General features: G+C 42.5%; 1 protein-coding gene across 2 annotated transcripts in view; it reads right to left on the reverse strand.

The window, feature by feature from the left end:
* LOC109896117 (tenascin) overlaps nt 1–19,781 on the reverse strand; it is an 82,822-nt gene that overhangs the window by 47,073 nt on the left and 15,968 nt on the right. For both annotated transcript variants that reach the window (XM_031829753.1, XM_020490372.2), the window contains exons 2-5: nt 9,856–10,442; nt 8,274–9,494; nt 6,755–7,018; nt 5,990–6,105 (exon numbers count right to left, since the gene is read on the reverse strand). In XM_031829753.1, coding sequence (XP_031685613.1) covers nt 5,990–6,105; nt 6,755–7,018; nt 8,274–9,494; nt 9,856–10,336 — 2,082 coding nt within the window. In that variant the 5' untranslated portion in view covers nt 10,337–10,442. The remainder of the gene's footprint in view (nt 1–5,989; nt 6,106–6,754; nt 7,019–8,273; nt 9,495–9,855; nt 10,443–19,781) is intronic.

The following is a 19,781-nucleotide window of genomic DNA, read 5'->3' on the forward strand; positions in this document are numbered from 1 at the left end:
CTCAGTGTTTCTGTAGATTAGGGGTCTACTACTGATAACTCAGTGTTTCTATAGATGAGAGGTCTACTACTGATAACTCAGTGTTTCTATAGATGAGAGGTCTACTACTGATAACTCAGTGTTTCTACAGATGAGAGGTCTAATACTGATAACTCAGTGTTTCTGTAGATGAGGGATCTACTACTGATAACTCAGTGTATCTATAGATGAGAGGTCTACTACTGATAACTCAGTGTTTCTGTAGATTTGAGGTCTACTACTGATAACTCAGTGTTTCTTTAGATGAGAGATCTACTACTAATAACTCAGTGTTTCTGTAGATTTGAGGTCTACTACTGATAACTCAGTGTTTCTTTAGATGAGAGATCTACTACTAATAACTCGGTGTTTCTATAGATGAGAGGTCTACTACTGTTAACTCAGTGTTTCTGAAGATGAGAGGTCTACTACTGATATCTAAGAGTTTATACTGCTGATAACTCAGTGTTTCTGTAGATTAGGGGTCTACTACTGATATCTCAGTTTAACTATAGATTAGAGGTCTGCTACTGATAACTCAGTGTTTCTGTAGATTAGGGGTCTACTACTGATATCTCAGTTTAACTATAGATTAGAGGTCTGCTACTGATAACTCAGTGTTTCTGTAGATTAGGGGTCTACTACTGATATCTCAGTTTAACTATAGATTAGAGGTCTGCTACTGATAACTCAGTGTTTCTGTAGATTAGGGGTCTACTACTGATATCTCAGTTTAACTATAGATTAGAGGTCTGCTACTGATAACTCAGTGTTTCTGTAGATTAGGGGTCTACTACTGATATCTCAGTTTAACTATAGATTAGAGGTCTGCTATTGACAACTCAGTGTTTCTATAGATGAGAGGTCTACTACTGATAACTCAGTGTTTCTATAGATGAGGGGTCTACTACTGATAACTCAGTGTTTCTATAGATGAGGTGTGAACTACTGATAACTCAGTGTATCTATAGATGAGAGGTCTACTACTGATAACTCAGTGTTTCTATAGATGAGGGGTCTACTACTGATAACTCAGTGTTTCTATAGATGAGGGGTCTACTACTGATAACTCAGTGTATCTATAGATGAGAGGTCTACTACTGATAACTCAGTGTTTCTATAGATGAGGTGTGAACTACTGATAACTCAGTGTATCTATAGATGAGAAGACTTCTACTGATGAGTCAGTGTTTGTATAGATGAGAGGTCTATGACTGATAACTCAGTGTATCTATAGATGAGAGGTCTACTACTGATAACTCAGTGTTTCTATAGATGAGGGGTCTACTACTGATAACTCAGTGTTTCTATAGATGAGGGGTCTACTACTGTTAACTCAGTGTTTCTGAAGATGAGAGGTCTACTACTGATATCTAAGAGTTTATACTGCTGATAACTCAGTGTTTCTGTAGATTAGGGGTCTACTACTGATATCTCAGTTTAACTATAGATTAGAGGTCTGCTACTGATAACTCAGTGTTTCTGTAGATTAGGGGTCTACTACTGATAACTCAGTGTTTCTATAGATGAGAGGTCTACTACTGATAACTCAGTGTTTCTATAGATGAGAGGTCTACTACTGATAACTCAGTGTTTCTACAGATGAGAGGTCTAATACTGATAACTCAGTGTTTCTGTAGATGAGGGATCTACTACTGATAACTCAGTGTATCTATAGATGAGAGGTCTACTACTGATAACTCAGTGTTTCTGTAGATTTGAGGTCTACTACTGATAACTCAGTGTTTCTTTAGATGAGAGATCTACTACTAATAACTCAGTGTTTCTGTAGATTTGAGGTCTACTACTGATAACTCAGTGTTTCTTTAGATGAGAGATCTACTACTAATAACTCGGTGTTTCTATAGATGAGAGGTCTACTACTGTTAACTCAGTGTTTCTGAAGATGAGAGGTCTACTACTGATATCTAAGAGTTTATACTGCTGATAACTCAGTGTTTCTGTAGATTAGGGGTCTACTACTGATATCTCAGTTTAACTATAGATTAGAGGTCTGCTACTGATAACTCAGTGTTTCTGTAGATTAGGGGTCTACTACTGATATCTCAGTTTAACTATAGATTAGAGGTCTGCTACTGATAACTCAGTGTTTCTGTAGATTAGGGGTCTACTACTGATATCTCAGTTTAACTATAGATTAGAGGTCTGCTATTGACAACTCAGTGTTTCTATAGATGAGGGGTCTACTACTGATAACTCAGTGTTTCTATAGATGAGGTGTGAACTACTGATAACTCAGTGTATCTATAGATGAGAGGTCTACTACTGATAACTCAGTGTTTCTATAGATGAGGGGTCTACTACTGATAACTCAGTGTATCTATAGATGAGAGGTCTACTACTGATAACTCAGTGTTTCTATAGATGAGGTGTGAACTACTGATAACTCAGTGTATCTATAGATGAGAAGACTTCTACTGATGAGTCAGTGTTTCTATAGATGAGGGGTCTACTACTGATAACTCAGTGTTTCTATAGATTAGGGGTCTACTACTGATATCTCAGTTTAACTATAGATTAGAGGTCTGCTACTGATAACTCAGTGTTTCTGTAGATTAGGGGTCTACTACTGATATCTCAGTTTAACTATAGATTAGAGGTCTGCTATTGACAACTCAGTGTTTCTATAGATGAGAGGTCTACTACTGATAACTCAGTGTTTCTATAGATGAGGGGTCTACTACTGATAACTCAGTGTTTCTATAGATGAGGTGTGAACTACTGATAACTCAGTGTATCTATAGATGAGAGGTCTACTACTGATAACTCAGTGTTTCTATAGATGAGGGGTCTACTACTGATAACTCAGTGTTTCTATAGATGAGGGGTCTACTACTGATAACTCAGTGTATCTATAGATGAGAGGTCTACTACTGATAACTCAGTGTTTCTATAGATGAGGTGTGAACTACTGATAACTCAGTGTATCTATAGATGAGAAGACTTCTACTGATGAGTCAGTGTTTGTATAGATGAGAGGTCTATGACTGATAACTCAGTGTATCTATAGATGAGAGGTCTACTACTGATAACTCAGTGTTTCTATAGATGAGGGGTCTACTACTGATAACTCAGTGTTTCTATAGATGAGGGGTCTACTACTGTTAACTCAGTGTTTCTGAAGATGAGAGGTCTACTACTGATATCTAAGAGTTTATACTGCTGATAACTCAGTGTTTCTGTAGATTAGGGGTCTACTACTGATATCTCAGTTTAACTATAGATTAGAGGTCTGCTACTGATAACTCAGTGTTTCTGTAGATTAGGGGTCTACTACTGATAACTCAGTGTTTCTATAGATGAGAGGTCTACTACTGATAACTCAGTGTTTCTATAGATGAGAGGTCTACTACTGATAACTCAGTGTTTCTACAGATGAGAGGTCTACTACTGATAACTCAGTGTTTCTACAGATGAGAGGTCTAATACTGATAACTCAGTGTTTCTGTAGATGAGGGATCTACTACTGATAACTCAGTGTATCTATAGATGAGAGGTCTACTACTGATAACTCAGTGTTTCTGTAGATTTGAGGTCTACTACTGATAACTCAGTGTTTCTTTAGATGAGAGATCTACTACTAATAACTCAGTGTTTCTGTAGATTTGAGGTCTACTACTGATAACTCAGTGTTTCTTTAGATGAGAGATCTACTACTAATAACTCGGTGTTTCTATAGATGAGAGGTCTACTACTGTTAACTCAGTGTTTCTGAAGATGAGAGGTCTACTACTGATATCTAAGAGTTTATACTGCAGATAACTCAGTGTTTCTGTAGATTAGGGGTCTACTACTGATATCTCAGTTTAACTATAGATTAGAGGTCTGCTACTGATAACTCAGTGTTTCTGTAGATTAGGGGTCTACTACTGATATCTCAGTTTAACTATAGATTAGAGGTCTGCTACTGATAACTCAGTGTTTCTGTAGATTAGGGGTCTACTACTGATATCTCAGTTTAACTATAGATTAGAGGTCTGCTATTGACAACTCAGTGTTTCTATAGATGAGGGGTCTACTACTGATAACTCAGTGTTTCTATAGATGAGGTGTGAACTACTGATAACTCAGTGTATCTATAGATGAGAGGTCTACTACTGATAACTCAGTGTTTCTATAGATGAGGGGTCTACTACTGATAACTCAGTGTATCTATAGATGAGAGGTCTACTACTGATAACTCAGTGTTTCTATAGATGAGGTGTGAACTACTGATAACTCAGTGTATCTATAGATGAGAAGACTTCTACTGATGAGTCAGTGTTTGTATAGATGAGAGGTCTATGACTGATAACTCAGTGTATCTATAGATGAGAGGTCTACTTGTCACAAATATTACCGAAGGTGACTCCCCTTCTTGTTCGGGTGGCGCTCGGCAGTCGTCGTCAGTCTACTAGCTGCCATCGATCCTTTGTTCCGTGTTCGTTTGGTTTTGTCTAATTGGTTTCACCTGTTTATTGTTTGGTTGTTAGGGTGGGGTTATTTAAGTTCGTTTAGCCCGCTTCTGTTTGTGCGGGCTTGTTCTTCTGTATGTCTGAGAGGTGTTAGTGTTTTTGTTGGGTTTTCTCGCTGTCCTAGTATTTCACATCAGGGAACTATTTTGTTTTATAGTTACTCCTGTGTTGGGTATACTATTTTTGTTCCTGTGTAATTTTGGACATTAAAGCGTGTTTTTCACAAATCCTTTTGCTCTCTGACAGACTCCACACCCTTTCACTCATTGAGCGTTACACTACTACTGAGAATTCAGTGTTTCTACAGATTCGAGGTCTACTACTGATAACTCGGTGTATCTATAGATGAGAGGTCTACTACTGATAACTCTGTTTATCTGTACATGAGAGGTCTACTACTGATAACTCTGTGTTTCTATAGCTGAGGGGTCTTCTATTGATAACTCAGTGTTTCTATAGATGAGAGGTCTACTACTGATAACTCAGTGTTTCTATAGATGAGGGGTCTGCTACTGATTACTCAGTGTTTCTATAGATGAGAGGTCTACTACTGATAACTCAGTGTTTCTATAGATGAGAGGTCTACTACTGATAACTCAGTGTTTCTATAGATGAGGGTTCTACTACTGATAACTCAGTGTTTCCATAGATGAGGGGCCTGCTACTGATAACTCAGTGTTTCTATAGATGAGAGGTCTACTACTGATAACTCAGTGTTTCTATAGATGAGGGGTCTGCTACTGATAACTCAGTGTTTCTATAGATGAGAGGCCTACTACTGATAACTCAGTGTTTCTATAGATGAGAGGTCTACTACTGATAACTCAGTGTTTCTATAGAATTGCGGTCTGCTACTGATAACTCAGTGTTTCTATAGATGAGAGGTCTACTACTGATAACTCGGTGTATCTATAGATGAGAGGTCTACTACTGATAACTCAGTGTTTCTATAGATGATAGGTCTACTACTGATAACTCAGTGTCTATATAGATTAGAGGTCTACTACTGATATCTCAGTGTAACTATAGATGATAGTTCTACTACTGATAACTCAGTGTTTCTATAGATGAAAGGTCTACTAATGATAACTCAGTTTATCTGTAGATGAGAGGTCTACTACTGATAACTCAGTGTTTCTGTAGATGAGGGGTCTACAAAGGATAACTCAGTGTTTCTTTTGATGATAGGTCTACGACAGATAACTCAGTGTTTCTATAGATGAGAGGTCTACTACAGATAACTCAGTGTTTCTATAGATGATAGGTCTACTACTGATAACTCAGTGTATCTATAGATGAGAGGTCTAGTACTGATAACTCAGTGTTTATACTGCTTATAACTCTGTGTTTCTATAGATGAGAGGTCTACTACTGATAACTCAGTGTTTCTATAGATGAGAGGTCTGCTACTGATAACTCAGTGTTTCTATAGATGAGAGGTCTGCTACTGATAACTCAATGTTTGCATAGATGAGGGTTTACTGCTGACAACTTACAGTGTTTCTGAAGATGAGGTTCCAGCCATCAAAGGGGATGTCCAGGGGGTCCCACTGAACCTCTACTGCAGTCTCCCTCACTGATGTGAACTTGAGTCCCTCGGGCTCAGGGAGATCTAATGGGATGAGACTTACAAATGAAACCATGTTTGATATTCTGTTTACTAAATCCTCAGGACACCCAGCACATGGACTGTGTCAAAAATGGCACCCCTTTCCCTATATAGTACACTGCTTTCGATCACAGCCAGCCCTGTGTGTCCTGGTCAACAGTAGTGCACTATATAGGAAATAGGCTGGCTGGTTCCAATGATGGGTAAATAAAGTGTAACAACATTGAAAAACTACCACATCCCAGGTACAATTAGGGATTTAATTCAATGAGATTAGCAACAGATGCATGAGCCCTGCAATCAATTTGTTGATATAATTAGATTTTTATTATGAATGTCACTTTTGCATTACTTCAGATCTGGGAGAGCCGACAAGTCAGGTACCAAAGGTGAGGTAAGGGTGTACGGAGTCCATTTTAGGACAGTCTCAGTCAGACTTGAGTCTGTCTTATCACGAGTTCCAGGAGAGACTGAGACGGCCTTAATATGGACACCGTAGAGGTGAATTACATCTCCGGGCTGAAGTTTCCCTAGTTACAGATCTAGGATCAGCTTACCTTCCACCAATCCTAACCTTAAACCATAGTGGGGAAAATGAAAATCTGACACATGGGGAGAGTCTTCGGTCAACTTTTTACTACTCCTGACTTACGTGTTGCCACTCTGGCACTGACAGGGACACTCCTCTTGTTGCTGAGGACTGCGAAGACACTGATCAGATACTCCACACCAGGCTCCAGCTCACTGATGGTGGTGTTCTTCTGATCCCCATGCACACGCATGTCCAGCTCCAGGCCTCCAAGGGCGGTGGGCACATAGGTGACCAGGTACTCTGCCACCTGCATCTCGTTAGCCCAGGACAAGTCCACTGTCTCTGGGGTGACCTCCTGCACTGTCAGGTCCTTGGGTGGAGACACTGGAGAGAATCAAAACCACATCATGTTAGGGGACATATTCAGAATAGTAGGTATAATTGTAGCAGATTAGTGTTTTTTATTGCTTATACCATGGACTTGGTTGGGTACGCTTTATAACATGACAAAATAATACACAACTATGATACGTATCACAAACGCAAAGGACAATGCCTATGAATCACCTTCAAGTTCATGTAGTCTTATTGATCAGGGATATTAAAATGTCTGGATTTGCTGAACGTAGAATTTCTGTCTGGAAATTTCAGCAGCTGCACAACTACACTTCAATGGAGGGTGGGCATCGAACAGCATCAATTGCCAAACCCATTTTTTTTTTTTTATGTCTCTGATCTGATGTATTTTGTGGCATCTAACGACATAAATTAGACCAAATCATCAATTCTCCAAGATGACTCCAATTGCCATGGACATTTTCATTTGACATCCACATTAAACAGCAACATTATTTATTCAAAGCAATATAACCAATGTTGTGCAGCCAGACACTTTAGCATTTCAATGAATGTCATCATGTTGAAATGTTCCTCAAACATATCAGCCATAAACAAATGATATCACATCAAGCCATACTCCCATCAACCAAAGGATGTGAGATCTCTCTCTCTCTCTGTCTCTTTCTGTTTGTCCAAAATGACACCCTATTTCCTAGTACAGCGATTCTCAACTGGTGGGTCATGACCCAAATACGGGTCGCGGGAGGTTTTGAATGGGTCGAGAGTGTGGGCAAACATTTTTATTTGACATTTTTCATGAAAAAACTAAAACCCGGTAGAAAGTGTGTAGAAATGAACCTATATATTTTTTAATAATTTAATATTTTTCTTTAATCATAGCATCTTCAATATAGAGTTATTAGCAGCGCTATTTAGAGGATTTGGTTTATTTTGTGTTCTCAAACCAGTGAGCTTAACACTCCTCACGCAGAATATGGGCTAAATTAAATGAATGACAATGAAAAAGGTGGGACTGCTGTTCCCTTTTCATATAACTAGTACACTTACTATCAATATAGCATTCAAAATAGTTTTCCAGATTGCATTTTAGCCCACCAGAAAATGTATATTGGTTTGCGACTGAGACAACCAAACCTTCAATTTAGGTTCTGAGGCAAAACCAGTTGAGAACCACTGCCCTAATACACTACTTTTGACCAGAGCCCTATTGGCCCTAGTCAAAAGTAGTCCACTATAAAGGGAATAGGGTGCCATTTGGGATTAATCTTCGGTTTCTTACCCCCAGAGCAGTCCTCTCCGATGAAACCTTCATTACACAGACACACTCCATCCATACATCTCCCCTGGTCCTCACAGTCTCCTGGACAGGTCAGCACAGAGCAGTCCAGGCCCTGGAATCCCTCGAAGCACACACACGTCCCGTCCACGCAGTAGCCCCTCTCCAGGCAGTTTTTGGGACATGTCTTCTCACTGCAGTCCTCCCCAGCAAAGCCTTTGTTGCACACACACTGGCCGTTAACACAGTGCCCACGGTTCAGACATTTGTTGGGACAAGTCAGCTCGCTGCAGTCTTTGCCCGTGAAGCCAATGAAGCACACGCACGTGCCGTCAACACACTCGCCGCGTCCCAGGCAGTCTTTGGGGCAGGTCTTGATGCTGCAGTCGTCCCCGGCGAAGCCTTTACTGCACACACACTGGCCATTCAAACAGCGGCCTCGGTTCAGACACTTCATGGGGCAGGAGATTTCAGAGCAGTCATCACCCTCAAATCCTACATTGCAGACACACTCTCCATTGACACACTGGCCTCTGTTGCTGCAGTTGTCTGGGCAAGACAGGATGGAACAGTCCACTCCCTCGAAGCCTGGGTCGCAGATGCACCTCCCGTTGAAGCAATGGCCTTTCTCAGTACAATCGTTGGGGCAGGTCAGCTTGGAGCAGTCTTCGCCGCTGTAGCCAGAGTGACACACACATTGGCCGTCGACACACATCCCACGGTTGTTACAGTTGCTGGGGCAGGTGAGTTCCCCACAGTCATCCCCGGTGAAGCCCTCCTCACAGAAGCAGGTTCCGTTGACGCAGCGACCGCGGTCGTAGCAGTCGTTGGGGCAGATGAGCTCGGAGCAGTCGTAGCCCATCCACGGCTCGTCACACACACACTCATCGTCTACACAACGGCCGCGTCCCAGGCAGTTGTTCAGGCAGTTGGTCTGGGAGCAGTCGTTCCCGGTGAAGCCGTCCTCACAGATACACATGGCGTCGATGCACTCCCCGTTGTCCCCACAGTCCTCCTGACATGGCTCCATGCTGCAGTCGTCTCCGTGGAAGCCCTCGAAGCAGACACACTTTCCATCGAGGCAGCGTCCCTGGTCTTGGCAGAAGTTGGGGCACTCAGACTCGGTGCAGTTGGGTCCCTTCCAGCCGGGCTCACACACACAGCTGCAGGTCTCAGTGCTGAAATTACCACGGCCGTTACAGTAAGGCTTGGTGGCCACCTCACCTGAGGAAACGTAGAGGAAACAACACATACATCTATTAAATTATGATAATATTATAATCTTTGCAGCAAATAATATATGTACAAAAAGACAATTGCAATGAGTCGGAATAGGGAATATTGATCTATAGCAGAATTAAAAGCAATGTAGGAATGTAATCTAAGTGAAAAGTATAACTCTAACTGCCGCAAGAACAGTGTTTCTAAATCCTGGTCCTTGGAACCCAAAGGGGTGAACATTTTCCTTTTTGCCCTAGCACTAACACATTTTATGCAACGAATCTACCCACTATCAAGCCTATAGTTGAAACAGGTGTGAAACACTGCCTGAGTATGTCTTTGGTCAAAATGTTCTGTGCTATACCTGTAACCTGGGCTCCACAGCAACCAGCTCCACTGCCACACTGTTCTCTGAGGCTGGACAGCTCAGACTCCAGCATCTCCAGTCTGCTAAAGATGTCCTTCATATCAGGCATGTGGTTGTCACAGCCACATGCCTGCTTGGGGATGTTGATGCGGTGGGTGAACACGATCTGGTTCTCTCCGTCCATCGTGTGGTCCTTGTTCTCCATGCCCTGCATGACCGACTGGACTGGACTTCGTTTAGGCTTGACCTTGGTTCCTTCTGGGCTCTCCATGTTTACGGAACACAGGGAGCTGGAGGGGACGTTGATGTTGTAGACGTGGTTGAAGACCACTGGTTGGTCAGGGTGGGGCAGGGTCAGGTTCTTAGAGGGTTCTCTCAGGGTTTCTCTGCGGTGGCGGATGATCTTCTTGACCAGGCCGGTGCTGGAGAGTTGAAGCAGCACAGCCATGGTCACACAGCCTAGGAGCAGGCCTTTCATCACCCTGATGACCAGGTCCAGTCACGTCCTGCTGGGGGCGCTTGTGAGCGGTCAGGGACGGTGGAGGAGAATGGAGTCCTTCTATCTGGGAGATGGCGCAGATGCCCTTGTGTGTAAGAAAGAAAGAAAGAAATAAGAAAGAAAGAAAGAAAGAAAAATAAATAAAGAAAACATAATGTGAATAGAAGCAGAAGGTCAGCCTTCAGATAAACTGTATGTATGAAAAAGCAAGGAAACAGAGTTGAGAGAGATTTTGACAAATACTGTATGTTGTATTACAGTAGCTACTTTATCTATTTAAAATCTCAACCAACTATGAATTCTCAAGTTATGAAACTCAGAACTATGTTGGTCTCCAGGTTGGTCTTGCTAGCCAGTACGGAGCTGACAGTGACCAACACAAAACACCCTGATACACATGGGACCACTTGGCTGCAGTGAAATGTCATTAACCTTCCACAGTCCCCCTTCAATACATGATCCTGTTGCAGCCTGCCTGCCTGCCTGCCTGCCTGACTGCCTGACTGCCTGTTTCTAGTCTCCCTGTATACCGGTCTGCCTGCCTGCACCCCATCTCAACCCCCCCTTGTCACAGTGGAGGACACAGACACTTAGTGGATGACATTGTGGCATTATTTTGTCTATTTCTCTGAGGACTAACACTGCAGGGACAATTACTGCAGGGGTGGTGTGCTGTGACCTTGAGTACTGCTCGAGCTTATTCTCCGTCCGGGTTTCTCATGACAGGCTGCCATAAACAGCAGGCAACACCTGCATGTGGGGAGTGGGGAGCTACCCTTCTCCCTCCCCTTCCCGACTCCCTATACCACAACCCAAGCTGACAGATTAATACCGATGAGGGGGAGACCATCTGCAGGTTCCTGGCTAGCCTAGTGGCACACGGAGTGGCCGGGTGTTCAGTTTGCGCACCAAATGGCACCCTATTCCCTTTATAGTACACTACTTTTGACTAGAGCACTATGGGCATTAGTTGTTTTTTTAAATAGTAAACTGTAAAGGGGATAGGGTGCCATTTGGTACCCATCACAGGGCTCCCCAAGGGTCAGATCAGCATTCACCTCACTGCTCTACAGACGGCCATTCAGCTTCATTTGGTAACATGATTCTTTCTAAACCAGAAGTTACTGGGCTGTTTGGCAAGGCTCCTGAGCAATGAGGCTGCTTTGTTAAATCATTTTTTTCATTTAATTTATTTCACCTTCATTTAACCAGGTAAGCTAGTTGAGAACAAGTTCTCGAGGGGCGAATGGCTCAAAATAATGGCTGTAACAGAGCAAATGGGAAACCATGTATTTGATATCATCCCATCGATGCCGCTCTAGCCATTACCATGAGCCCTTACTCCACAATTAAGGTACCACCAACCTCCTGTGCTCCTGCAACATGTTGTTTAAGAGTAATGGTCTGCTGGAAAATGTGCCGAGATTGAATTGTGGTTTAGAGACAGGCAGTAAAAGTTTGATTTCTTTCCTTTAATCTTGTGGTTAGATAAAACATACAGGTTAGTTAAAGTATTCTCTCTTGTAAATACAGGTTATTTAAAGTATTATCCACTGTAAATACAGGTTAGTTAAAGTATTCTCCACTGTGGGCAACCGAGCTTGAACGTGAAGCATTAACTACATGTTCTGTATGAACACAAGAATAGATGTTGACATAAAGGGGGGATTTGTGAAGACTATTCCTAACAATATGGTATTAAGTAACTATTAGGTCACTTAGTTTAAGTTAAGAGTGACATATTTAGAAATACCTCGTTATTGGCACATTATACGTGGGGACATGAGTGTAAATACAAATGTAACAATGGATTTCCTGCCTTCAATAAAAGTGTGTGTGTTTTGTACCACAAGCTAATGAAATACTAACTTTTCTGCACCATTTATTTGGTGTTCCTCATCTTCAGTAAGTACATCATTTCTACACTCTCCCCTGTGAGAGCAGACGGTGGGGGGCTGACAGACAGGACAGTCATTGGCACAGGGAAGTCATGAACAGGTAGCATCCTGTGCTGTGAGGAGCTGCTCTGCTTCTGTCTGCTCGGTCTCCTGAACCAGGGCTGGCTGACGTGTGATTAGGCTGGCTGACAGATGAGCTCCAGTCACAGGGATACAGAGGATGGGATCCCACGGCTGATCCCACGTGCTTCTCCACCTGCATTGCTTGCTGTTTGGGGTTTTAGGCTGGGTTTCTGTACAGCACTTTGAGATATCAGCTGATGTACGAAGGGCTATATAAATAAATTTGATTTGATTTGATTTGATCTCAGCTTCAGCAGCCCCACGTAGCCAGCCGCTGATTCGACAGACAGGGATGAGTGCCTCCGTGATGTACGCACAGTAAGAGCACTAATGGGAGCGCTAAGATCTGGACCCTAGGGGTGCTAAAAAGCTACCCCCCACCTCACAGGCATACACACACACACACACACACACACACACACACACACACACACACACACACACACACTCACTCCACAGTGCCTGAGCATCGCAAACCAGGGATTAAATCAACAAAATAGCCAGAAAATTGCTTTGAGCTGCTGCTGGGGTTTTAGTTCTGGACGGATGGTTGGCTTTCTCACTTTGGAGGCTGGCTGGCTTCTCTCCACATGAACCTTTAAGGGACCCAACCCTCCCTGAGAGACAAAACTACTCTTTGTGTGAGGCAGTATTTAGCAAATCTGTGGCTTTGGCAAAACACAGTATTATTCCAAAAATAAGTGGAAAGGAATAAAACATGTCTAATCAGAATCAACTATCTACAGACAGGAGAAGCTAATGCCAGCTTCTTGTGACCATACCGTTATTATTAGATGATACTGTGAATAACAGACAGTTGTAGCTTTTTTCTACCATGGGAAACGAAGAAAACGCCCTCCCCTCCTGGACTTCCATCAGCAGACCCCCGTGGCCATGGTTTGATGCTAATGCAGCTGGTCGCTGGCACACCAACTCAGACCTGACACTATTTGACTGCTGCTGCTTTCTAATTCTCTCACTTGTTTTTACTCTATTGTTAGCTTCTCAGACCGCAACAAAGCCAGTTGGCTGCCATGTGGCCAATGTGAGGGGAATTTTACCAGGGAAAGAAGAACCTGCTGGCTGGCACACATATTCAGTGCAAGTGATCTATATTAGCCCAGTATTGTATGAGTGGTACTGAGCCGGCAACACTTCAGTTTTATACCCACCCCACACAGAGGACAGCTGGGAATGGTTTCAAACAAAGTCCCGTCTTCAAAAGCTTCTCATTCAAAACTTTGCAGTATTGACTATTCATCTGTCTTAACAATGGTGCCCATTTAAGCAATAAGGCCCGAGGAGGTGTTCTCTGCACGACGCAACGAGGAGTGCCAGGTTACAGCCCTTAGCAAAGGTTTGGATTGATTCATTAAAAAAAAATGGCAAAGAAGAATGAGTCTACAGATCTCAAAACAAGCAAAGCAGCATCCTTCTCTGACCCTGCCATATGGACATACATAATGATCATGGGGATTAGAGATGATGTCTGCACCCCTGTGGAAAACCAATTAGCATAATTAAAAAATCCCCATGAAAATATCTGTTCAAAGTTTCTCAGTCCAACGCATCTCTCCGTCCAAACATCGGTTTATCCTGCAAACTATTAAGACCCCTCCTATGGAAAGATGAGACTCTCACAAACACAATAGTGTTCTCCGTTTTGCTCTGAATTCGGTACAGCCGATGGGGCTTGTTGGTAGAGCCAATCTTCCAACCTCTGTATGTAGCGCCCGCAGAGTTTGGGCTGCACACTAATGGGACGCCTCTGTGGAAATTTGTGGATCTGGCTATTTCAGCCACACCCGTTGTTCACAAATGTATAAAATCGAGCACACAGCCATGCAATCTCCATTGACAAACATTGGTAGTTGAAGGGCCGTACTGAAGAGCTCAATGACTTTCAACATGGGACCGTCATACTCAGTTAGTCAAATGTTTGCCCTGCTACAGCTGCCACGTTTAACTGTAAGTGTTGTTATTGTGAAGTGGAAATGTCTAGGAGCAAAAACGGATCAGCTGTGAATTGATTGGCCAGACAAGCTCACAGAACGGGACTGCAGAGCGCTGAAGAGCGTAGCACATGAAAATGGTCCTTTCCCTCAGTTGCAACACTCACTACCGAGCATAGTGGCAACTGTAAAGTTTGGTGGAGTAGGAAAAATGGTCTGGGGCTGTTTCTCATGGTTCTGGCTAGGCCCCTTAGATCCAGTGAAGGGAAATCTTAACACTACAACAAGTAATTACGTTCTAGACAATTCTGTGCTTTCAACTTTGTGGCAACAGTTTGGGGAAGGCCCTTTCCTGTTTCCGCATGACATTGTCCCAGTGCACAAAGTGAGGGCCATACAGAACTGGTTTGTCGAGATTGGTGTGGAAGAACTTGACTGGCCAAAACAGAACCCTGACCTCAATCCCATCGAGCACCTTCGAGGTGAATTGGAACGCTGACTGCGAGCCAGGCCAAATTGCCCAACATCAGTGCCTGACCTCACTAATGCTTTTGTGGCTGAATGGAAGCAAGTTCCTGCAGCAATGTTCTAACATCTAGTGGAAATCCTTCCCAGAAGTGCAGAGGCTGTTATAGCAGCAAAGGGGGGACCAACTCCATATGAATGCCCAAGATGTTGGAATGAGATGTTCGACGAGCAGGTGTCCACATACCTTTGGCCATGTACAGTAGTCTACATATGGAGACTGTTCAGTGAAAAAAAAAATGTACATTTCTTTTTTGTTTTTAATGTTTCCTGATCTTTCTTATATCTCTCAGATATAGGACAGACACTTCAGAACAAATTTCTTTTGTATTTTTTGGGGGGCGTTTCTGTTGTTCCATATAGTGAATCTGTTATTCAATGCGGTTTAGATAAGGTTTAGACTGTTATGTGATAGTTTTAACTAGGTTGACATGATTTTGATTGATCAAATAAGGACGAAACTACATTAATCTACTGTAGCTACTTCTATGGAAAATAAAATATTGTGTGAGACAGAACTGATACCCCATAGAGATTAAATCTAATCCCCAGAAGTGTTTCTTTACATAAATCTGCTTTCATACTTGACTGTACCTCCCTGCCTTTGTCATTAGTGTAATGTAAGAACCATGGCACTGTGGCTCCAACTCCAACCAATGAAAGCCATGATCCTCCTTTACCTTACGGTACTAAACATGATTTTTTTCTTCTCTGATGAAGACTCTCCTCTGTGTGCTGTTTTTTCCTTCTGTACTGTGTAAGTCTTGTAGGATCTTGATCCTTCAATAAATCCAGTGAGTGCACTTATTTAACACAAAGCAGAAGGAAGAGGATGAGGCTTGAACACAGCAAGAGGGAAAACCAGGACCCTGCAGGCCATTGGAATCCCTATAAGCTACAGTTTTGCCTATAAACTACAAAATGTTCCTTCGATTGTATCCCAAATGGCGCTCTAGTCCCTAGTGCATTTCTTTTGACCAAGACCTATGGTCAAAATAAAGGCACTATTTAGGGAATAGGCGCAAGTAAGATTTTTGTTATAAATGTTTAATCGCTTAGCATAGCTGCTACCGTTTCCCACGTTAACCTCTAGTTTCAGGGGAAATGAACAATTATTGCTATTCTGTCGATGATTGCTTTTCCAGGAGTGCCTTACATTTTCTTTCCTTGTCCCATCTTTAAGACACTGGAAGTTGTTATTTCAATTGGTTCTGGATGAGCAGTTTATGATTGATGAGAGGGAGCTTTCCGCCTGTAGAGGATTTCAGACGTTATATGCAGAAGCCAGGATTTCTTTCAAACTCAGCTCAGCCTGGCCCCCATGCTGCAAACTTAATTATCACTCTAGCCTACAGGGGCGGACTGGGACCCAAAATCAATAACCGGCCCATTTTCTTTCCTTTAAAAACCCAAGAAATACAGGTCCACTGGGCTAAAAATTGACTACCAGTTGTCCCTTGGTAATCTATCTTAACTAATACTCACTGTTCCATATGGTACAGTCAAAATAAATCACTAGAAAAGACAACTGTTCACCATGCACAGTTTGGCATGTCACTGCAACCAATCTGTTTGGTTAAAAATAATAACTATTGATAGAGCAGGAAGGAAGGCAAGCGTCATCATTCTGCGGGCACATGTGTTTCATGACATAAACGCAAGCTAATACAGATCATGACTGTCTGCTAATGATAAATGGAAGATATGCCCGAGGAGTAAAAAGGAAGCAGTTGCATTGCTGGAGTGTACTACTGTCTACTGTATCAGTCACATCAACTACACAACAAACAAACTGAATAATGAAACAGTTTGGCACACTTGATGTGTAAAAACTGTACATATTCAATGATTTCTTCAACCAACTCCCAGGACTGTATCTACATCCCCAGTATGTTAAACAGGGGGCAGGGGAAAAGCATGCTTTTCGTTTCAGTAGAAATGATCAAGCTTGCCTAGTTTTGTAGGTCACCCATGGCAAAGACGGGCTTGCCTTCCTTGGCACACACTCTTATTTAATCTGGGTCGCTCGTGAGGAGGTGAATGACCAGTTATTGTCTGGAGGATCTTTTCACCTTGAGAGACGCCATACAAAATATCTCAGTGGATGTGTACTGACCCAGAGTATCAGGCTCATAGACCATGGTATCAGAGTACGAGGCTCAATGACCAGGAAATTCTGCTCCAACAAAAGATCATGAGAAAATACAACACATCAAACTGCCACACTTACATCTTCCATTTACTACAAAGCCCGGAAAAAAACTCTCTCTTATCACATTTCAAAATTAATCTTTAAAGAGAAGCTTGGCGATAAGGAGGACACACTGGCTAATATTGAAATGGTTTGATATGTACATAAATCATTAAAAAACACCTGCAAGGTGAAAGGGTTTCTACTAATGTCCTCTTCTGGAGCGGTTAAAGTGTTTGTTTCAATCTCCACGAAGGTCACAATCAGAGAGAGAAAGAGAGAGGGAGAGAGAGAGAGAGAGAGAGAGAGAGAGAGGGTGAGGGGGGAGAGGAGAGATAGTTGCTGAGGCCAGCACTATAGCTGTATGGCTGAGAGTGATAATCATCAAACACAGAAATTGATTTCCTGTATGACTTATAACGTGGATTGAATGCGAGTGCGAGTGAGAAATGGGATCGATTGTAAACTCCAGCCCTCAGTCATGTTGTTGCTGCTCACCAAAATGGGTTTCTAAAGTTATCACCTTGCAACAATGGGAAACCCTGTGCTCTCTGTCCTTGTCTCGATCGATCAAACAGTACACAACCCTTACTGATATTGCACAGTGTTGAACTGAGTTGAAAACGACGCAGGAATTCATTTTTTAAAACACCGTAGACGAAGCAGTCAATCAATATCATCTTATCCATTCAAAGGGAGGGGGGGAAGGCACCACATGCTTTAGAGGGATGAGGCTCACTGATGGTACTGACTGTGCCCAAGACCTAACACATTGGAAGAAACAAACAAAAGGGTGCCATTTTGGATGCAGCCTCTAACGCAGTCCACTGCCTCTAAACAAGCCCTCTCAGTCTAGTTTGCTAGTGGACGACTGGACGCAGGCACCCTTCAGACATTTATTTTCTCTGGCCTGGATCCGATTTAAAGGGCAGTCAGCTGTGGCAGGTTTGGGCTCACTGATTGGTTTCTAACTAATTGTTTTGAGCAGTCATAATAAACACAATACACTTCCATTTGTGTGGATGAAAGGCCTAGATAGTAACGACACAGAAACTGACCCTCATATCTGGCTGTTGGACAGGTCACAGAGGTCATAAGGAATTTCACCTCACATTAAATGTAGCCTAAATGTGTTTGGTATTTCTGAGCTGTATACATTTCCATGTTGATGATAACTAGAATTGAATAATGGCAGAAATGCAAATAACCCCACAAGATTAACTTTAAAGGCATAGTGCAGTCAAAAACATGATTTTGCTGTGTTTTATATGTACTTCCACACTATGAGGTTGGAACTATACTGTGAAATTGTGAAAATGCTCTTTTAGTGTAAGAGCTGTTTGAACAGACTAGCTGAAATGTCAGCCTGTTTTCATGGGATGGAGTTTTGGCCTGCCTGGTGACGTTACCAGCAGGTAAATTAGTTAATAGACCAATAAGAAAGAGAGTTCCAACCCTCTCTGCCAATAACAGCTAGTTTTCAGTTTTTCCCTCTCCACTTAGACCACTCCCAGACAGTCCAAGCAAAATTCTTGCTTAAGAAATTGCTCATTGATAAGAAACTATTTTTGTTTATTTTTGATCATTTTATTTGAAAACAATCACAGTAAGGTACATAATCGTTACCCAGAAATGATCTGATATTGAGATAAAAATGTCTGATGCGTTGGACCTTTAAGAAATTGTTTTTCTTCCTCATCAATTTACTCGTAATACTCCATAATGACAAAGCGAAAACAGGATTTTAGAACATTTTGCGAAAGACGGAAGATCACATTTACATAAATATTCAGACTCTTTACTCAGTTCTTTCGTGAAGCATATTTGGCACTAATTACAGCCTCGAATCTTCTTGAGTATGACAGTACAAGCTTGGCACACCCGTATTTGGGAAGTTTCTCCATTCTTCTCTGCATATCCTGTGTGTTTAAGGTAATTTTCTGGTTGGAAGGTGAACCTTTGCCCTAGTCTGAGGTCCTGAGCACTCTGAGCTGGTTTTCATCAAGAATCTCTCCCTACTTTGCACCGTTCAACTTTCCCTCGATCCTGATTGGTCTCCCAGTCCCTGCCACTGAAAAACATCCCCACAACATGATGCTGCCACCACCATGCTTCACCGTATGGATGGTGCCAGGTTTCCTCCAGACGTAATGCTTGAAATTCAGGCCAAAGAATCTTGGTTTCATCAGACCAGATAATCTTGTTTCTCATGGTCTGAGAGTCTTTAGGTGCCTTTTGATAAACTCTAAGTGGGCTGTCATGTGCCTTTTACTGAGAAGTGGCTTCCGTCTTGCCACTCTACCATAAAGGCCTGATTGGTGGAGTGCTGCAGTAAAGGTTGTCCTTCTGGAATGTTCTCCCATCTCCACAGAGGAACTCCGGAGCTCTGTCAGAGTGACCATCGGGTTCTTGGTCACCTCCCTTACCAAGGCCCTTCTCCCCCGATTGCTCAGTTTGGCTGGGCGACCAGCTCTAGGAAGAGTCTTCATGGTTCCAAACTTCTTCGATTTAAGAATGATGGAGGCCACTGTGTTCTTGGCGACCTTCAATGCTGCAGAATTTTTTTGGTACCCTTCCCTAGAGCTCCACGGACAATTCCTTCGACTTAATGGCTTGGTTTTTTCTCTGACATGCACTGTGGGTCCTTGTATAGACAGGTATGTGCCTTTCCAAATCATGTCCAATCAACTGAATTCACCACAGGTGGACTCCAATCAAGTTGTTGAAACATCTCA

Source organism: Oncorhynchus kisutch, linkage group LG8, assembly GCF_002021735.2.
Source record: "Oncorhynchus kisutch isolate 150728-3 linkage group LG8, Okis_V2, whole genome shotgun sequence".
Classification (NCBI taxonomy): domain Eukaryota; kingdom Metazoa; phylum Chordata; class Actinopteri; order Salmoniformes; family Salmonidae; genus Oncorhynchus; species Oncorhynchus kisutch.